Source organism: Colias eurytheme, chromosome 30, assembly GCF_061535395.1.
Source record: "Colias eurytheme isolate Ceu_HAF_F1 chromosome 30, ilColEury1 Martin Lab GWU primary, whole genome shotgun sequence".
In the NCBI taxonomy this organism is placed as follows: domain Eukaryota; kingdom Metazoa; phylum Arthropoda; class Insecta; order Lepidoptera; family Pieridae; genus Colias; species Colias eurytheme.
The window spans coordinates 4371845-4395010 of NC_143009.1; the positions used below are offsets into that span (position 1 = coordinate 4371845).

The 23166-nt window shown below is 33.4% G+C and overlaps 1 protein-coding gene across 1 annotated transcript in view; it reads right to left on the minus strand.

Annotated features, from left to right (window-relative positions):
- Positions 1-23166, minus strand: part of LOC149895801 (multidrug resistance protein homolog 49-like) — a 49637-nt gene that overhangs the window by 21601 nt on the left and 4870 nt on the right. The window contains exons 2-4 of the mRNA XM_090118603.1: positions 2604-2797; positions 1899-2043; positions 147-247 (exon numbers count right to left, since the gene is read on the minus strand). Of these exons, the coding sequence (XP_089974729.1) occupies positions 147-247; positions 1899-2043; positions 2604-2797 (440 nt within the window). The remainder of the gene's footprint in view (positions 1-146; positions 248-1898; positions 2044-2603; positions 2798-23166) is intronic.

The following is a 23166-nucleotide window of genomic DNA, read 5'->3' on the forward strand; positions in this document are numbered from 1 at the left end:
TTTGACAAGATTCAAAGATTCCAAATCGTCGCCTTCCATGACGTTGCCTTGAAATTTTACTCTCAAGAAGTTTCACTTCAATAAATGTTTGAGTTATAAAGGGGGTATAAAATTTGAAACAGATAAAATAGATTCAGTTTACTTACTCAGTAATAGTTGTAGCAAAATTCATTGACGTGTTTGTGTCAAAGAAAGCTGTTTCCTGACTTAACACTGAGCGTAACAGTCGCCATCGTATTCTTGTTATCTGGAAGATAAATATAATAAATCGCTTGCTGATAATGTCCTTGATAGCCTATTTGACAGTTCTTGATGTAAATATTCATACATTATCTGTGGTTTAACTGACAGATAAACTAAATCTATACATATAATAAATCTGTAGAAGGGTCAATTCTGTACATTGAAAATATTGAAAAAAAAATATAGCAAGGGGTGTTACTGGATCGATACCAAACCTACATATGTGATTAAAAAAAGTTTTGTCTGTCTGTCTGTATGTTCAGGCATCACGTGAAAACTAATAGTTCGATTTCGATGAAACTTGGTATAATTATACCTTATTATCCTGGGCATAAAATAGGATACTTTTTATCCTAGAAAAATACGTAGAAAAAAATAAATCTTAATATTTCCGCGCCGACGGAGTCGCGGGCGGAAGCTAGTTTATAATAAAAAAATGATGAATAAATTCAATAACAGCAATACAAAACTTTATTTAATCAACTTTTTCTTCTATTTCTGAAGAACAATTTCGAAAAAAGTTTACTATAGGTCTACCAGAATCTGATGGCATATTTATATTTAAGAAATAAAAGATTTTTATGTGGCAACTTATTTGACAACTATCAAATTGGATGTCAAATTATTTGTCTTTTTTGCAGTTGATGAATAATTTTTAGGATTTTGTCTAAAAAATCTTCGAAAATGTCGAAAAAGCCGCTGCGATCACAAGCAAGAGGTGTTGTTTATAATGCGTATAGAAAAACATTCGATGAAGAAGGGTCAAACACATGACAATTGCAATTTTGAAGATTTTATTGGTAAATTGGACTTACCCGTTTTGATACTATAAATTAAAAAATATTATATGTAGGTAATTATAATATTGTTTGTTGATTAGAATATAATTTTATGAAAACTTATTACAGGAGTTTCCAATACGGCTATTCGTCAAGTCCAAGCTGTCCAAGTCAATTTTATAATGTGTGTCTGTTAATACTTACGAAAATAAACATAATTTTATTTTATTTTTATTTTATTTTATAAAAAATTATAAGCAGTTTTGATCTACATTATCATTATATCGATATTTTCACATGGCATACTGGTAATGAATATACAAATATAGGTATGTGTAAATAATATTATGTAATTACCTGTATAAAAGTAATTTGTATAATTGTATATTATACTCATTATTACTCATTATTACTCATTATTAAGTACAGTATTGTCCACTTATGTAATGTGAGTAATGATATTGAGGACAAAATAAAAAATAAGCAGTATCAAGATCGTTCAGTCCATTTTCCCTAGGGTTGCACACTCAAAATTTTGATTTCCCTAATTGCCATCAGATTCTGGTTTACCTATATGACAAATTATTCAATAGAAGTTAGGAGGCAGATAGCTATACATAATATAAGAAACTGCAGAGATTCTTGCCAGCTCTAATTTGTTCAAACTTTTCGAAGCTATAGTAAATAATAACCTAAATATTATGATACAAAATTATCGAATACAAAATTAATGTTATTTTTTAGTTTTGACTTTATTACCAGGTAGGCGGATCATTTTCAAATACAAATCGTTTTTAGGTAAACTAGAAAAGAATGTTTTATTTTTTCATGCTGAGCTTATAGCCATGTTATACCCCCTATTTTCAAAATACTAACCATTCTCACAGCAGCCCAATTAGCCAAACTGACAGCTGTCGCCGCGAACAACAATTGAGCCGCCATGATGGCAACACTCGCGAGTGCGAAAGAGACAGAGTCATCGACCAATGCGTCCATGTGGAGTGTTCTGTTGCTGTCGTATCTAGAAGGATTATAGAATAGAATAGAGTAGAAAACACGAATCATTGTGTAAATAAGAATATTTCATTGATGGAAAAAATATAGTGCACATGATTTGCATTTGCGTTTGTTCTCTACTACTAGAAAAATAGGTAGATATAAACATTGTAGTAAACATAATATGAATATTTATTTCTAAATGTATTTATGAGATTTGTCATTTGTGTATTCAGAAAAAAAAAATGTGTACGTGTACTAGTGTACACAAGTAAGAAGTGAAACTTCTTTATGACCTTATTTTTCAAAAAATAATTTACTATATGCAACTTAACAGAAATACGTCGAATCACGCGTGGTAGGGATAAGAAAAAGATGGCGCGTAACGGAAAAATGTCACGCGTAACGAAAAAATGTTACACTAAATTTTTTTCCAACCCCGATAAAGAAGTTTCACTTCAAAAAATGTGCAATTTAATGACTTGCCTAGTTCACAAGCTTACAACAAAAAAATGAGTACCAATTCGGCCGGTAAAAACTCACAATCAAAGACTATTATTACTATCTTTCAACACAAATACTCACAACTTATTAGCTCCTCCAAAAATCGTCAAGATCATTCTACTAGACGGCGGATCTTTCGCATTATTCCTCTGCACGAATAGTGCTGTTAATTCACCATATATCAATACAGCAGCTACCATTCCACTAGAACATATGAAGCCGGAGATAGCCGCGAGGAGAGTAGCCAGCTTCTCGGGGAGGGTTGCGTACCGCCACTGCAAAATTAGATTTGAACAATTTAAACAATTATTTATTTAACAGCATAATATATATTAAAAAAAGATTTGGAATTTCCCTGTTAAGTTTTTATACTTAATATTATAAAGCTGAGGATTTTTTTTGTTTGAACGCGCTAATCTCAGGTACTACTGGTCCAATTTGAAAAATTATTTCGGTGTTAGATAGCCCATTTATCGAGGAAGGCTATATACGCTTTAATCATCACGTTAAGACCAACAGGAGCGTAGTCACGCGGGTGAAACCGCGGAGCGCAGCTAGTTAGCTAGTACATATCTTATTATTATCTTTGAAAAAGTAGCAATATTATCCTTGTAAAATAAGCTTTTATAGCTTACACGTGTACAATAACCTCTTTTAAAATAATTGGTTAAACTGTAAGCATGATGAATAGTTTCCATAAACCACACATGATTACATGATATATACCCATAAACAGTTTAATTGGCGATAATTGGCTAGAATCAGATTTTATTACTTATACTACGCAGTGAGAATACTGGAAAAATCTAGTGATTAAAAATAAAACCGGCCAAGTGCGAGTCGGACTCTCGTACGAAGAGTTCCGTACTATGGGTATGGTACCCCCCTTAATATACAATATTTTTAATTTTTAGTATTGCACGCCTCATAAGCGAATTGTTAAGGTGGGTACTACTGTCACTTCGCGCAAAACATCTGATTTTTCAAACTTAAAATGTCTTTATGTATCATACACTGCACTTGTTTGTTGTTATAGCGGCAAGGGAAATACATCATTTGTGAAAATTTCAGCTTTCTAGCTATCACGGTTTATGAGATACAGCCTGGAGACACAGACAACGAAGTCTCAGTAATAGGGTCCCGTAACCCGTTTTACCGTTTCGGTACGGAACCCTAAAAAACGTCTGACCATATATGACTCAAGAATGGATGAATGTGTTATTGTTTGGTTAGTTGGATTTGTTTGCATGGATTTGTATAATATTATAATATCATTGTTTATTAAGCTATTATAAATAATAATTTGTAGTACATAGTAACAAGAACTAATTCTATGATTTTTATAAATCGATATGTATAATGTATTTTAGCTAATAAAAGGGCTATATACTACAACCAAGTATGAATGAAAAAATCAATGAGAGTTAAATAAACATTCGAGTTTCATTTTGAGTTTCGTTATTTTTGAAGTGAAATTTCTTTAGGCGGGTTGAGAGTAAAATTTCATGGCAATGCCGTTACCTCATGGAGTAAGGCGATGATTTTGGTATCTTTGAATCTTACCAAAGAAGTTTTACTTCTGACACGTGTGCTCGACACACACAGATTGAATACATCAATGAGAGTTAAATAAATGTTTGATTTTAATTTTGAGTTCGTTTATTTTTAACCTGTCAAATTCGCACTAAACGTCTTACGTCACGTTTAAACTGGTCACTGGTCAGTAACAGGAAATTATAATTTTTTGTACCAATCATATTGGTATTTGTTATAATTATGGCCTTTGACCGCGACCGGTTGTAGAATCTCAAATACGTCATGTGGTCAAAAATCTTTTAACTACGTTTTTCATACAGGTTTGATTGTATTTTAGTAAAGTAATTATTTGATGTGCTATCATGACGATTTTAAATAGGTGAACAAGTAAAATAAGTAAACATAATATACCTATTATACCTAGCTACTTGGTAAATCATGATAGTTATGCTTCAAAAAATATTAATCTATACTAATATTATCACAGACATATATTAATATATGTCTGTGAATATTATAAAGCTGAAGAGTTTGTTTGTTTGTTTGAATCTCGGGAACTACTTGTCCGATTTGAAAAAAGACAACCCGCACTACGGGAGTGCCGGCAGAAGTGAAAAGTTGATTATTAACGTTCAGCATGTTTGATATTTTGGAATGGTATCCGTCTTACGCATGGAATATAAGGGCTAAAAAAAAAAAAACATCCTCTGTGGTCTTACTCTCTCTGTTCTTCGATCAGGCCACGTGTCCTGAGTCCTGACGCGAGTTTAAGATTTTATACCCAACGCCGCTAAAGAAGTTTTCACTTCAAAAATTCTTTCGGTGTTAGATAGCCCATTTATCGAGGAAGGCTATAGTTACGATTTACGCTTAGACCAACAGGAGCGGAGCAATGCGGGTGAAACCGCGGAGCACAGCTAGTTTTGAATAAAATAATCGGTGTCAACGTGGTTTCAACAGAACAATAAAAATAATTATTAATAATGATGTTTTATTATAATTATTAATTACAATATTTCATTTGAAAAAAAATATATAAAGTATTATAAAAACAATTACATTTTTTACAATAAAGCCATTTGTACAATTTTGTTGAAAATTACCTATTTATGAGTAGGTATATATTTTCCATTCGACGTGTTTTATTACAATACTCATATACATATTTGACCGCCTCCTTGGTAGTGGTACAGAGGTAGACGCATGAGCGTAACACCGAGGGGTCCTGGGTTCGATTCCCGCTGGAGACGAAGAAAAAAAAAACGTGTGACACTCGGGGACTGCCGCGGTAAAGCTATTACATAGCATGCCTTCAAGCCACACCTCCGTGCAGGTCGGAGTGGCGAGCGTGAGGTTTTTTCGTTACGGAATTTCTGGATTCGGTCCCCGCGCTCAAGGCCCGCGATAGAAGCTATACAAGAGCTTAAAAAATGTCTCGGTCTGGCAGGACACAGAAGGCTGATCACCTACTTGTCCATAAAGAAAATCGATCAGTGAAGATGCATTTTTACATCTGCCCCTTACCCCACTACGGGGACAAGCGACTTCACTTTTTTACACATACAATATTTACTTATTGGTAATTCTTCAAGAATAATTATTATTTTTTATACTTTACTAGCGGTCCGCCCCGGCTTCGCCCGTGGTACCTACATGTTTGTTTAAACTATCGTATCCACAGATCGTATCTCTCAAGTTGGTTCGAACTGCATATGGTGTGCGAATTTTATTATAATCGGTTAAGTGGTTTAAGAGTCCATTGAGGAGTGAGGACAAACATTGTGACACGAGATTTATATATATGTATTAAGAAGATAGAATCAAGAGTTGGCAATATTGTAATTATCTTTTTTTACATTTTACTATTACCATGGGCATGGACCAATATAATAAATATCAAGTACATATATTGGTCCATGCTATTACATAATATACCTAATACTATCCGTGGTTTTACATAGCCATAGATTATAATATTATACTACTAGCGGTCCGCCCCGGCTTCGCCCGTGGTACATGTTTACGTTTTCTCTACATAAGAACCATCCTCGTACTTCAAGGAATATAATAAAAAAAGAATTATCGAAATCGGTTCAGCCGTTCTCGAGTTATGCGCTTACCAACACATTTTGCGATTCATTTTTATGTATAAGAAGATAAGCAGACGAAGAGCAGACGAGTTAAATGCTCGAATTTTGATATGTTCCAATATTTGCTAAAACGTTAAAAATATAATAAATGTCAGTTGTAGGACATACATCTATACTAATATTATAAAGCTGAAGAGTTTGTTTGTTTGTTTGTTTGAACGCACTAATCTCGGGAACTACTGGTCCGATTTGAAAAAGTTCTTTCAGTGATAGAGATTGGAGAGCACATTTATCGACGAAGGTTATAGGCTATATTTTATCACGCTACGGGCAACAGGAGTGGAGCCACGGGGGTGAAACCGCGTGGAGCAGCTAGTAAAATATAAGTTATATCTTGAGCAGAAAGCTGTATTTATTTAAATTTATTAGAGCTAGTTTCTATATTATTATATCGTAAAATAATAATTTGCTCATAATTTTATGCATTTATTCAATCAATTCATTTAGTATTTAAAATTTTTCAACGACACTTACAAGCTTTATGACATAATAGCTCTTTGCACGCGGTTTCACCCGCTTTGTCTAACCTAATAAATGTTATACCTTCCTCGAAAACCAATTAAAAAACCCCATCGAAATCTGTTGTGCATTTTTTTTGTATTTTTCAACGACACTTAAATCAAATTTTAATACAAGCTTTATGATATACTAGCTTTCCGCCCACTGCTTCACCTGCTTTGACTAAAACCTAATAAATTTTATACTAATAGTTCTAAATCTTTTCTCGAGAACCATTCTATCTATTAAAAAAAAACATTCAAATCTGTTACGCAATTTTAAAGATCTAAGCATACAGACACACAGGCGGAAAGATGCGGAAAGCGACTTTGTTTTATACATACTACTTAAGTAATATGTAGTGAAGAGCCTACCTATAATTATATTATACGTATTATGTAGTTATGTATACTAGGCATAACACTGAAACATTAACCGCATTTTTCAAAGTTGGTTAATCACGATTCTTCGAAGCTTGCAGTTATGACGTCAATGCAACGGTCAATAACATATCTTGAAAACCGGTTCAAAAGTGTGTCTATATTTTACCGGTTTTTTTGCAAATAAAGAAAGTCATGTGACCATGTTTCCGTTTCATTGAGTACTTTTTTAGTGATATAATTTATTCATATATTGTTTCTATAAACAAATGTTCGATTTATCTTATTGGGGTAACGCATGTTAAAACATTAATTAATGAATATTTAAAAGTATTTTACTTGTTTGTATAATTAATTCGTAAGTTTTTACGAATCACATATTAACTAAAATAAAACCTTCGGAGCCCAAAATACGTATATCACCAGACGGAAAAAACCAGCTTTACAATAAAAAAGAATCATCAGAATCGTCTATGCGAAATTTATGAGATTAACAAACTTATAAATATTAAATACAGACGAATTAAGAACCATTTTGTTTAAGTCGGTTAAAAACGTTCGATCTTTTCTGGATAAAATTAGGCAATTGGACATTTTCTATTATAATTTTTTAGCATGTTTATAAACTAGATACTCAATTATATAATACGGGTTTTTTGATATTTAATTTGAATGTTTAATATTATCACTTTTACATAAAAATGCTCAAATGTTATTCGGATAGTCTATATATTTAAGCGAATGGTAATAATGAATTATGTAAAAGTCTATATATCTGTCTGGTATGCTATAAGTAATTTATACGAATTATAATAGTGAACCTATGTAAAAGCGTGTATCTATACTAATATTATAAAGAGGAAAAGTTTGTATGTATAATGTAATATGTATGTATGTATGGTTTTCACGCATAAACTACTGGACCGATTTTGATGAAATTTGGTACAGATAATCTTTAGACCCTGAGAAAGAACATAGGCTACCTTTTATTACGAAATATGTACCACGGGCGAAGCCGGGGCGGACCACCAGTTTATTATATGTATGTTGGCTTTCATAGCTAACTACAGTATCGATTTTAAATGAAAGGATAGAGTGAAAATTAAAATTTGTCCTAAAATTATTTTTGTATAAATCTCGCATTTTTTTATTATTAGGTAATATCGTAAATTAATATATGTACTATATTTTACAATATAATATATATGTATTTGCGGCTGGTGTCCCACAACACATTAAATTCTCTAAAGGGCCTCTGTGTGTTGGACCTGTGTCCCCACGTAAGCCTTCCAAAGGACCGGGTATCTTCCTTCTGGTGGTACCCGTGTATTATGGAGAGATACATAGTATCATAAGTTTTTTTAAGGTGTAAAAATATTTGCATTAATAATTTTAAATATTCCTAAATAAATGACGTCATGGTAACCCTAAGGTATGAACTGGTAAGATTTTCTGGGAACCGGGGAACTTTGAGATCGGTTAAAATATACCTAATATATTTATGACATGCAAAACGGCTTTTTATATTTCGATGCGATTTCACTGTTGCGTTAGCAAAAGTGTTTCGTATCAGTTATCTTAATCTTAATACATCTTATATATAAAATTCTCGTGTCACAATGTTAGTCTGCATACTCCTCCGAAACGGGTGGACCGATTCTCATGAAATTTTCTGTGCATATCGGGTAAGTCTGAGAATCGGCCAACATCTTTTTTTCATATGTACCACGTGCGAAGCCGGGGCGGACCGCTAGTATACATATATAAATCTCGTGTCACAATGTTTGTCCTCAATGGACTCCTAAACCAAGTAACCGATTATAATAAAATGTGCAGTTCGATCCAACTTGAGATATAGGATAGTTTAAACATGTAGGTACCACGGGCGAAGCCGGGGCGGACCGCTAGTAGTTATATAATAATTACATAAAACATAGTAGGTAGGCATATATTATAATGGCAAATTATTGACTTACAAACATAAAAATGTCTGTTTTCAGGTGTTTAAATAAATACAATATTAAACATACATTTGTATACATATAAACAATATTATTACCAACATTATTACATACTAATATTATAAATGTGAAAGTTACTCTGTCTGTCTGTCTGTTACTCAATCACGCCTAAACTACTGAACCAATTTTCATGAAATTTGGTATAGAGATATTTTGATACCCGAGAAAGGACATAGGCTACGTTTACCCCAGGACATAGGATAGGTTTTATCCTGGAAATCCCCCGGGAACGGGAACTATGCGGGTTTTTCTTTGACTGCGCGGGAGAAGCCGCGGGTGGAAAGCTAGTACATATATAAACAATATTATTACCAAGATTATTACATTATACCTACATTTGTTGCGTCACTGGCCCTGAATACGTTCAAGTTTAAGGTTATCTTAAAAATATAATAAAAGCTCATTAAACACAGAGAGATATTTATTTATTTACGTACCTCATAGAGTCCCGAACTATTTGACCATTTTTTAAAATATTTTAAGAACTAGATTGAGCGTCTGTAATAGCACAGACTAATAATAATATACCTACTACGTGTATACACTATCACTACATGTCGCTTTCGCTGTCCCTATGTCCCTTTGTATGCTTAAATCTTTGAAACTACGCAACGGATTTTGATGCGGTTTTTTTTAATAGATAAAGTGATTCAAGAGGAAGGTTTGAGTATATAATTTATTAGGTTTTAGACAAAGCTAGTACATATAAAATACTAACTAGTTAACACACGCAACTTTGTCTACTCTTATAAAGAATATTTTCCCGCTTTTGCAATATTTTTCGTTACTGCTCTACTTTACGATTCTTTACCTTTTAGGGCTGATTTTTCCTTTAATCCTTGGTTAAAACTTATTCGTCGAATAATGTAAGAAACTACCATTTAAAAAACGTATTCTAATTGCCCGTATTTGACAGCTTACGTGACTTTTTAATATTATCATGTATATAATACTTTATTGGACGGATAAGTTTTATCCAAGCATTGAAAAATCGGCCCTTAGTCTAATCGTGGTGTTTTATGATATATTATATCGACTATCAAACACAAAAAAAAAACAATTTCAACTATTTGTTCCTTCAATTAAACCTCTTCTGCTTTACTTGAAGTAGTTTTTATGTTATAGATATAGATAGTAAAAACTAATCTATACTAATATTATAAAGCTGAAGAGTTTGTTTGTTTGAACGCGCTAATCTCAGGAACTACTGGTCCGATTTGATAAATTCTTTCAGTGTTAGATAGCCGATTTATCGAGGAAGGCTATATTATATCATCTCGCTAAGACCAACAGGAGCGAAGTAGTGCGGATAAAACCGCGGAGCACAACTAGTAATAGTATATAATTATAGATTTACTATACCAACGTATAAGCAAGAGAAAGTATTGACGCAAATCATTTGAAACTTGAGATAGTCTGAGCTGATTTAATGGCAGGGAATTCCAAACAGAAACATCGTTGGCTTTCCCAGTAGATGAAACTTTGTGAAACTTTTTATTTAAAAGCGAGTGAAACCGAGCTTTTCGATTAGTATCTACTTATAATAATCTATACTTACTATACAAGTATTATAAAGTTCAAGAGTATGTTTGGTTGGTTAAACGCGCTCATCCCAGGGACTACTGGTCCGATTTGAAAAATTCTTTCGGTGTTTAGATAGCCCATTCATCGAGGAAGGCTATAGGCTATATTATATCATCCAGAGGAGCGGAGGCACGCGGGTGAAACCGCGGAGCGCAGCTAGGGATATTATAGGGTGTCCCACCGTTGGTATGCAAATATAAACTTAATATAAAATTCCAGACGCATTTTTTTTAAAATAGATGATTTCTTAAAATGTGTACCTACACCCATAACAAGCAACAACCCGCCCAACTTTGCTACCAGCACGTGAGCTATCGTTTAAGATTATGTTTTCATAGACAAAATACTCATATTAGAGAAGCGGTATATGCCGGCTGCGCGAAGTTAGAGAAGAAAACATGGATTTTCAGGAAAAATTTAACAAAAAATTTTTGACGTAATTTTATTGTTTAAGTATTTTTTACGTTATCAGTGCATGCAAAACTACAAGTCCCTTCGCGCTTAGTACACCGATAGTGAGGCACCCTGTATAATATAATAACACGAAAAACTACTGAACTATTTCAAAATTTATTTCATAAGTAGATAATTATTAGTGTTGTTACTTGTAGGTTGTGTACACAATTTATTATTTGTTATTTAAACAGGTTTGATTAGGTTGAGCTGTAACTAATTTGATATCTTTTACAAGACGTTGAATTAATTGTTTAAAAAATAATGGATAAACCATTTTTTTTGTATTAGATTAAGAACTGGTTTTCACCTCTGATAATATTCCTGATAGCCTGTTTAACCCTTTTTTACGTATTTTCATTCACAATTTCAATATCTTTTTAATTTATATTTAAATTATTTGTAATTTAACACGACTTCGCCACGATAGTGTTTTAAACCTATTTTAAATGACCCTTTTAGTATAAACAATTTTGATTAACTACATGATTACTTCATGAATTTTAATTCATGTATTTGTTACGTCTTAACTCTTATCGTACTATCATTCAAATTAAAATTCAAGAACTTTTTTACTCCTTTTGTATAAGTATACATGGAAATTATTTACCATCGGTTCGGAAAGCAGTTTCTACAGAGAAGAGCTGGCAAGACGATAATTGTTATGTAGTAGGTAGTATTTGTCGTAGTTATCTTTGGTTATGTAGTTAGCATGTTCAATTATATTATTACACTAGCGGTCCGCCCCGGCTTCGCCCGTGGTACATGTTTACGTTTTCTCTACATAAGAAACATCCTCGTACTTCAAGGAATATAATAAAAAAAGAATTATCGAAATCGGTTCAGCTATTCTCGAGTTATGCGCTTACCAACACATTTTGCGATTCATTTTTATATATAAGATGTAGTGCATAATGCGTAGGCATGCTAGAACTCTTTGATATTATACATACATTCTGGGAGTCGAAAATTTAAGCATCTCGATCTGAATTTTGCTAGTATGTGTAATGTGTATGGTAACTATGTGTAGCCGAGCGGTACGGGGACACCACATTCTGATATGCTAAGACTTAAGAGCCAACAAACGAGTGAGAATTCAAAATTAGGTTTTCCTATTATCTATTGCTGTCGCGCTATGCCTCAAGCCTCCACCGTAGAGCGCGACAGGGACTACTGCAGCTCGGGCCGAAAATACATAGGAAAATTACGCGAATTCGACGTTCCGTAGTCCCCTATTTCCTCCTCCAATACTGAACCGATTTAATTACTTTTTTTCATAAATTAGTAGAGAAAAGTATAGGCTATGTTCCTAAGTTTTGCTTTTTTTATATAATGTTTAAAAATTAGTTTTATGGAAGACGGAACATAACGGAAAATCTGTCCTATTTCGTACGTTTTGAAAGATTCATATCTTTTTTAATGACAAAAAAGAAAACGTAGGAACATGGCTAAAGTTACCATAGATTAATAGTAAAAAATATATTGCTCTAGTGGCACAATCCAGGGAGGAAACAGGGGACTACCTTTGTATGGAAAAACGACTCTTTTGTTTGCTCATAAATAAATATGATTCACATACCTAATTATAATAAGCACATACGAACAACACATATTTTGAGATTTCCCGCCAATAAAAATTTCCGCATAATATAGAGTTATTATTTCTTTGTCCCACTTAGTAGTGTAAACCGCTTGACGCATGAGATGTTTCGTTAAATACAGTTTAAATACGTACATATTTTTGTTTTACTTTAAGCGCGTCACACACGGTGAAGATACTATAATATTTTATCTTAAGATACTGTAATATTTTATGTTACAGTATCTTAAGGTATGGACCGGTACCAGCGTTCTGACCATCATTTTTCTTTTTGTCATTGCGTACTAAGACCGCCATCCTGCTGTTACAAATGACCCACAAAATTGAAAGGGATAAAAAAACATACAGGCGTCATTCAACGTCATATTTTCTTGTTACAAGTTAATGGTCATAGTGCAATCTCCAGTGTATTAGATATAAGCTTCTTGGTGACAACTGACACTCGCTATATCAAAATTAAAAAAAAATTGAGGCTATTTGCCGCCAAAAGGCCGCCAAATTAACTTTTTTTCGTAGTATTGGCTTTTTTTACGTTGCCAGTGCGTTGTTAAAGTTTTTTTTTTTTAATAAGTATTAAGTTACGATAATAATATAACTACTTAGGTAATATATTACTGAATAGTGAATTATAATTAAAGTTTTCACTAAATTGTTGTACCCTACTGTTTATTATTTTATTAACAATTACTTGTTTTTATTTTAATATAACATTTTTAAAGTGAAACTTTTATTACATCGTCTCAAACTTTTTGGTATGTGTAGCGCATGTCGCGTGTATCGCGGCTGCCGAGTAGGTATACCTACTCGGCAGTCGACCGACACGCGACATGCGCTACACAAAGCAGTGTTCGGAACCGTTCGAACAGTTTCACTTTTACCGTGGTTTCATAAAACCACACAACATTTTTTTTAATATAACATTTGTTGAATAATTTTGAATTAGTCACGGATATAATTCCTGTATTTATGCGTAATTAGTAATTTATAGTAATTACCGTTACTGTGACGAAAGTAGATAAAAAATTATGCGTTATAATATTGTTTTTACTTTTTTATTATGATTTTTTGAAGTATATCTCTACGGTTATTGTTAAACTTTAGTTTGATTAATTAAAACTATGTATAATAATAATTAGGTTCCGGTGTGAACGTCAACCAGTAAACACCTGTCACTGTTGCTCTTAATTAAACAAAGAATACTTACGATCTTTTCCACGTAAATTAATTAACAAGTAATCTCAAGATTGTTATCATCGATCAGCGCGCGAAAAGAAATTATAGTGGACCTGTGAAGTGCATAATTATAAAATATTTCGCCAACTTCATCAACAACAAAGGTTAGGAATTCTGTCAATTAAGAAATGTCAAATCAAATTGTGAACATAGACAATTAGAGCTAACTTTGCCATCTCCAAACCAGTGTTGCCAACTCTAAACAAGTGTTGCCAACTTCAAATTAGTGTTGCCAACCCAAAAATATAAAAACCTAATATGGATAATATGGAGACATTCTTTGAACGCATGAAGATAGAAATGACTAAACAGACTGAAGACATAATTTCGAGAATGGATGAAAAGTTAGCCCCACTATCACGCGAAGTCGAAGATTTAAAGTTAGAAAACAAAGAACTGAAGGAAAAAATTACTATATTAGGAAAAAACCGAAGACATAACAATTTAATTTTATATGGACTAGAAGAATCTGAAGAATCTACTATGGAACTTTTGCAAGCGACAACAAAAAAAATTACCACTGATTTAAAGATTTCTTTGGATATTAAAGACATTAATGAAATACGTCGAATTGGTAAAAAAATAAACAGCAACGGTAGGGCCAGACCAGTACTTATATCACTCCTTAACAGTTGGAAAAAAGGAGAAATATTAAAAAATAAGAAGAAATTTAAAAACGCCTATGTCTCTGAAGATTACCCTAAGGAAGTTCAAATTAAAAGAAAAGAATTAAGAGAGAAAATGCTAGAAGAAAGAAAGAAGGGGAATTTTGCGGTGCTAGACTACGACAAATTAGTTATAAAAGAAAGACCACTAAATAACGAGAAACGTAAACGAGACTTATCAATAACACCTGAAACTTCGCAGCAACCACGGAAACAACATGCACCCTCTAAAAACTGCAGAGCAAACGCCTTTGATTTGATGAGGGGTAGAAGCAGCTCTCTCTCCTCCATAAACAAATCTAATGATCAAAGACAATGACATACACACATCAGCCACCGGAACGAGACAACAGCCAAACTTAAACGCAACAAAATAAATAAAGAAATATTCCCCAAGCCGATTGGTCCTCGAGGGGAATCAGACCACTACCCTCCACTGAAAAATTTTCTAACTAAACACAATGATTACAATACAGAAACGAAGACAAACAGTAAAAACACTATAAAAATTGGAACATACAATGTAAGATCCCTTTCATCCACCGAGAGATATCTCCAACTAATTTACGCACTTGAAAATATAGATTTTGATATACTAGGACTATCTGAAGTGAAAAGACTTGGTTGTAATATAGAAGAGTATCAAGATTATATTTTATGTTACATTGGCGAAACGAAAGGCCTTCATGGCGTTGGATTTCTGCTTAATAAAAAATATAAAGGAAATATACACAATTTCACTGGAATCTCCGAAAGAGTAGCTTTGTTACAGCTAAAGTTAGAACAGTTTACAATATCTATAATTCAGGCATATGCTCCTACGGAGACATCCAAGGAGGAAGAAGTCCAAACATTCTACAACGACATGGAGAAAGCACACCTTCTTGCTGGAGAGAATCTCATAGTAATGGGAGACTTTAACGCAAAAATCGGTCATCCTAAGCCAGAAGAAAGTCTGTGCATGGGAAGATATGGCTATGGGCAACGTAATAAAAGGGGACAACAACTAATAGATTATGCCATTGAACACCAACTATTCATCATGAACACATTCTTCAAGAAAAAAGCAAAGAGAAAATGGACATGGATGGCACCTAATCAAAAAGTTAAAAATGAAATCGATTTTATTATGACCAACCAACCCCATACGATCAGCAATATCGATGTTCTCAATCAAGTCAGCTTCTCTTCTGACCACAGATTATTAAGGGCAACAATTACCATGTGTCTAAAAACGAAAAGCAGGAGAAACTTCAAAAACATTATTAAAAGTCCTAAAACAGAAAACGAAATAGAATTATACAAAAACCGCCTGAGAGACAACCTAAAAGACACACATATTAAACTTTCAGAAAATGTCCAAATATATTACGATTTATTGGAGAAACACATAAAAAGCAGCTTGTACAGTAACCCTATTCAAAAGAAACAAAATAGAATACTTACGGAACATACCCTACAACTAATTAAAAAACGCTCTGAATTAATACATACTAAAAATAAAACCAAACAACAGAAAACAGAACTTACTCAACTATTTAAAACTACGAATAAATCAATCAAATTAGACTATAATAAACATAGAGAAGAAATTATATCAAGGAATCTAAATACATATAGAAGTGCTAAGAGAGCTTATAAAGAATTGACCCTACAAAAGAAATGGATACAGAAACTGCAATACCAAACATGCGAAACAAAGACAAGAAAGGACGTGATAGACCATGCGACAGAATTTTACAGAGAGCTATATAGCAAAAAGGAAAACGAGACAAAATACAAAAAATACAGTAGTGCGGACAACAATAAACACTCAATTGAACCAATAAGAGAAGAAGAAGTATACTCACAAATAAAAAAGCTTAAGAACGAGAAGAGCCCTGGACCAGACGGGTTGACGAACGAATCTCTTAAATTAGGAGCCCCCATTTTACTTAAACACTTAACACAACTCTTCAATATGATACTTGACACCGAAACAGTACCGGAACAATGGTGTTCATCTGACATAATTTTGATATATAAAAAGGGGAATCCACTGGAAATAACTAACTATAGACCAATTAGCTTACTAGCGAGTATATATAAACTCTTTTCTTCTATCATACTAAAACGAATTTCTAAAAAAATTAACGACACACAACCAGTAGAACAGGCGGGCTTTTGTTCAGGTTTTAGTACAATCGACCATATCCATACTGTGGAACAACTAATTGAAAAATATGAAGAATATAATAAGCCTCTGTACTTAGCCTGCATTGACTATAGTAAAGCTTTCGACAGTATTAGCCATAATTCAATTTGGAACGCACTAAAATCATCAAACGTGGATGATAAATACATAAATATTATAAAATGCATTTACTCCAACAGTACAAGTAAAGTAAAACTAGAAAAAAGAGGTGATCCTATTAGAATAGAAAGGGGAGTCAGACAAGGCGACCCTTTGTCGCCTAAACTTTTCATAGCCGTGTTGGAAAGCATATTTACTAACCTACAGTGGGCAAAATACGGCATTAGAGTTGACGGAAGATATCTGAATCATCTCAGGTTCGCAGATGACATCATCGTGTTCTCTGAAACGGCCAAACAACTAGAAGACATGCTGCGGGAGCTAGATCAAGAAAGTGGTAAAGTAGGCCTACTACTAAATAGAAGTAAAACTAAAATCCTTACCAATAGCTTTAAAACACCTATCATCATAAATGGAGGCAGTATAGAATATGTCAATAATTATATATATCTAGGAAAACAAATATCATTCAGTAGAACTAATAACGAAGAAGAGGTAGAGAGAAGAATAAATATTACATGGAAAAAGTTTTGGTCACATAAAGAAATACTCAAAGGGAACTATAGTATGAAGATAAAGAGAACTATAATGGATACCTGTATCTTACCTAGCCTACTATATGGATGCCAAACATGGACCTACACAAGCAAAATTAAGCAAAGAATAAGTACAACACAAAGGGCAATGGAAAGAAGTATCCTAAACATAAATATCAAAAACAAAATAACAAATGAAACAATACGACAAAAAACAAAAATTGTAGACGCACTAACACACGCGTTGAAGCTTAAGTGGCAATGGGCAGGTCACATCTCTCGTTATACAGACAAAAGGTGGTCATGGCTAACGACCAAATGGAAAGGACCAGTATTGGGGAAAAGAAAAGTTGGACGTCCACTCAAAAGGTGGGCTGATGATGTTATAGAGATTGCGGGAAAGAATTGGATAAATAAGGGAATAGATAGAAACTTGTGGAAGAAAATGGAGGAGACCTTTACTCTAACGAGATCCATACCTCATTAAATAAGTAAATCATACTAACATTAACTAACTAGAATAACAACATACTAACAATACTAATAATCATTTGAAATGTAAATTTGAGAGATATGGAATAAATAAGGTTTTATTATTATTATTATAATAATAATTCATTTCATTCATTCATTCATTTATATTTATATGTACGTTTTTATTGTTTAAACTTATGTAAACAGTGTGATAAAACAAAATTATAATTTTTATTACAAGTAAGTAGGTACAGACTACAGTACTAGGTTTTTTGTTACATTTTAATTAAGTGTTTTAAATACCTACTTACGAAAGAAGTGGCTTTCCCACTTTTTTGACGTATTGGTAGTTAGTATAAAATCACTAACTACGTAAGTATGTACCATAGAAATCTAAATAACAATTAACAAGACACATAGAAGGGCTATAATGTCATAATTCGTATGAAAACCGCTGTCGCCAAAATCAACACATTCAAACCGAAAGCTAAACAGTACACACAAGTAAACTATGCCTTTTATTGGACAGCTTGATTTTAGTGAAAACTAACTATCTATTAAATTAAGCTTTTGAATATGTATCCTAACGCACGAATTTACGGTTTATTTTAGAATAACATCCCTAAGTATATGAGACTTTTTGCTCCAATACGAACAAACGTGATAATAAGAATGGTCGACTGTGTCATTCATTGTTATTTCGATTACTATGGTGACACTCGTAATACTTGTAAATATTCTATAATTTTAAGGAAAAACGGCATTATTTCTAAAAAAATATATTTTCCGATGAAATATTATTCCTTTATAAGTAAGTATAATTACAACTTGTGGAAGAATTTCCGCAATGGGAATTGCTAAAACACACCATGTATACACTCATACGTCTCCAGAGCAACTGAACAGTGACGAATGCACTGGTGATGTGCAAATCACCTGAGTGGCGACAAGGTCACGCACGCTTACGACTTCTAGTGTGTATGTACCTATAGTATAAAACAAAGTCGCTTTCTCTGTCCCTATACCCTAGCTTTGTATGCTCAAATTTTTAAAAATACGCAACGGACTTTGATGCGCTTTTTTTTTTAATAGATAGAGTGATTCTCGACGAAGGTTTTAGTATATAACTAGCTTTCAGCCCGCGGCTTCGCCCGCGTTTTCAAAGAAAAACCCGCATAGTTCGCGTTCCCGTGGGATTACCGGGATAAAGCCTATCGTATGTGTTAATCCAAGTTACCCTCTATATGTGTGCTAAATTTAATTGTAATCGGTTCAGTAGTATTAGTTTGAAAGTGTAACAAACGTACATACACATACATCCATCCTCACAAACTTTCGCATTTATAATGTTAGTACCTAGGATTTATGGTTTTAGACAAAGCGGGCGAATAGAATAATACCTACTAACATATAAAAACAAATAATCTCTATATATGTATATGATTTCTCGACGATTCTTAACAATATATATATTGACAAAAAGGTAATAAAGAAGATGAATAGAATTCCATACATCTAAGATTGACATAATTTTATTGTTATAAATATTTATTATCTGTAACCGCAGCGATATTGGATTTTCTATGGATTTTCTATACTAATATTATAAAAAAGTCTTATATTTTTATATACGTTTTTATAAACGATATTTTTGTAAGTAGGTACATCGAGACAAGCGGTGTTTTTCTATGTCTATAAGTATCTTCTTTATATCCCTACAGCCTTACTAAAGAATAATGTAGGTACCTAGCTTTCCATTGGTGAAAACTTTTAAAATATATTTAACAGTTCTTGGAAACGAGCAAAAGAAAATCTTTTTTTTTTACAATACATAAAATATCTAAACAATATAATATGCAATTGTATTAAAACTGAGTTAGTTTGATAAAAATACTCATAAGCATTGTAATTCTTCTTCAATTATATTTATTTGAAAACAATATTAAACAAATACATAAGACATTATTCTTCATTATAAATTATAGAAGGTTATAAGATAATTTTCAATACCATGGGAACCTGCCATTATTTTTTAAGTTAATTGTTTTCAGATATCAACTTCCGTGCGTCCGTATTTGCGAACCTCGAAAACTAATTGTACACGTATGAATTTTTTAAAGTATTGCATATATATTATATACTAGTTAACCGCCTCCTTAGTACAGTGGTTGACGCGTGAGCGTAGAACCGAGGGGTCGGGTTCGATTCCCGATGGAGACGAAGGAAAAAAAATGTCTCGGTCTGGCAGGACACAGAAGGCTGATCACCTACTTTTCCTTAAAGAAAATCGATCAGTGAAACAGATATATGCATAATGCATGTGTCCCTTACCCCACTTGGGGACATGGGACTTCACTTCACTACATAGTATAAAACAAAGTCGCTTTCTCTGTCCCTATGTCCCTTTGTATGCTTAAATCTTTAAAACTACGCAACGGATTTGGATGCGGTTTTTTTTAATAGATAGAGTGATTCAAGAGGAAGGTTTTAGTATATAATTTATTGGATTTTAGACAAAGCGGGCGAAGCCGCGGGCGGTAAGCTAGTTTTATATCTTTTATATATAAAATTCTCGTGTCACAACTCACAATGTTAGTCTGCATACTCCTCCGAAACGGGTGGACCGATTCTCATGAAATTTTCTGTGCATATCGGGTAAGTCTGAGAATCGGCCAACATCTATTTTTCATATGTACCACGGGCGAAGCCGGGGCGGACCGCTAGTACTAGTTCGCGGGCTGCGAACTATTTCATAATGTATACTATACAATTAATTATGTAAGGAGGAAACAAGTAATTTCTCGTGTTTTCCTGTGGGATTCCCAGTACGATGTGATTCTGAGATTCATAAACATATATGTGATTAAAACACACACATGGGTTTGCCACATTTATCATGATTTTAATTTATTTAAATTATAATAGTATCTATTACCTATATAAATCCATACTAATATTATAAATGCGAAAGTAACTCTGTCTGTCTGTCTGTTACTCAATCACGCCTAAACTACTGAACCGATTTTCATGTTTGGTATGGAGATATTTTGATACCCGAGAAAGGACATAGGCTACTTTCTATCCCGGGAAAATGACGCAATCCCGGAATCCCACGGGAACGGGAACTGCGCGGGCGAAGCTGCGGGCGGAAACCTAGTAGTATATAAAGTAGAGTATGAAAATATTGCATTTGAAAGGGCAAATTAATGAAAATAACTTTACTATTTCAATATATGAAATGTTGTCCGTCTGTCTGCCTGTCTCTCTGTCTTGACCCTATCGCAATCAAAACGTACGGCCGTATAGGCTGCTAATTTTTGCAAATTTAGAGTATTTTCGACATTCACAAAGGAATCAAAATATACACTCTACAGGGTACTTCCACATACCTAACGGTGTTCACGCCACAGTCTATGAATTTGGTAAAAAGCAACCACTTGTATCACAGATAAAGAAAAAATTACTAAAAGTAAAATTTAAAGTTACAACATAATTATAAAATAGATTTGTTCGGAGCCCTCGATGCGCGAGTCCGACTCGCACTTGGCCGGTTTATTTATATAAATCTCATTCCCATGTATTTTGGCTACGCAGGCGACGCCGCGAGATAAAGCTAGTTTTTCATATATACGTAATACCCTGTCACATATTTAATTGAGATATGACAATTGCAATTTTCATACCGTATGACCTTAATTATCAATTGTCATGTCTTATAATAGTAACGAAAAACAAAGATTCCAATTAGAGACAAAAACTGTGTAGCCAAATTAAATGTAAAATATTGTGAATACTTTATTCGTCATCATATTTTTTGTTTGTTTGTTTACCTTTATGTTTGTTGTATTTCTATTCGGATTTGGATTTTGGATGCATTTTCTATAAATGTTAATTATTTTTGATTGATTTCGATAGATTTTGAACTAAATAATATTATAGTTATTTAAACAGTAATACCATGGACTAATACCTACATCTATATTCTATAGAGTTCAAAAAAGTTTCCGTATAAACAAAGACAGAACTTTTCCTCCTATACCTAATCCATACTAATATTATAAATGCGAAAGTAACTCTGTCTGTCTGTCTATTACTCAATCGCGCCTTAACTACTGAACCAATATGCATGAAATTTGGTATAGAGATATTTTGATACCCGAGAAAGGAAAAGGCTACTTTTTACCCCGGGACATAGGATAGGTTTTATCCCGGAAATCCCACGGGAACGGGAACTATGTGGGTTTTTCTTTGACTGCGCGGGTGAAGCCGCGGGAGGAAAATAAATGGACGTAAATTAAATAGGTAAATAGTTTGTTACTTTACCATAGAATGAAGTAACATTCTTATGGTCAATTAATTAATTTCTTAGAAACTTTACTATAGTAAATAATTATATATTCTTGTACATCTTAATTAAATAAATACCTTATATAGTATACTTAAGCGGAAAGATAGGCTGATGCAACGTATTTAGAAGATAATTCCTTCATCCTACTCAACTCAAACTCAAACATTTATTTATTCAGTTAGACTTCTTCTAGAAGCACTTTCGAATCGTCATTAGATATTTTTAACATTTACCACCGATTCGGAAAGCAGTATCTATGGAGAAGAACCGGCAAGAAACTCCTACATATTATTTTCACTAGATTACAATTTATCAAATTACTAGCTTTCCACCCGCGGCATCGCTCGCGCAGTCAAAGAAAAACCCGCATAGTTCCCGTTCCCGTGGGATTTCCGGGATAAAACCTATCCTATGTCCTTTCTCGGGTATCAAAATATCTCTATACCAAATTTCATGCAAATTGGTTCAGTAGTTAAGGCGTGATTGAGTAACAGACAGACAGACAGACAGAGTTACTTTCGCATTTATAATATTAGCATGGACTAATAAATGATATTAGTATGGATATACTGCAGAAACCTTCGAAGTCTGTGACATAGGTCTGACAGAAAAGAAGATAGGTACCTACTTTGTTTTATACTATGTTATTATGTAGATATCTATAGAGAAGAACCGGCAAGAAACTCCATAGTTGCTCTACTATTTTCTTCTATTTTCATTACTACCTACCATTGCTATAACAAAAAAAAGACGTGTGTCACTCGGGGACTGCCGCGGTAAAGCAATTGCATGCTATGCCTTCAAGCCACACCTCCGAGCCCGTCGGAGTGGCGAGCGTGAGGTTTTTTCGTTACGGAATTTCTCGATTCTGTC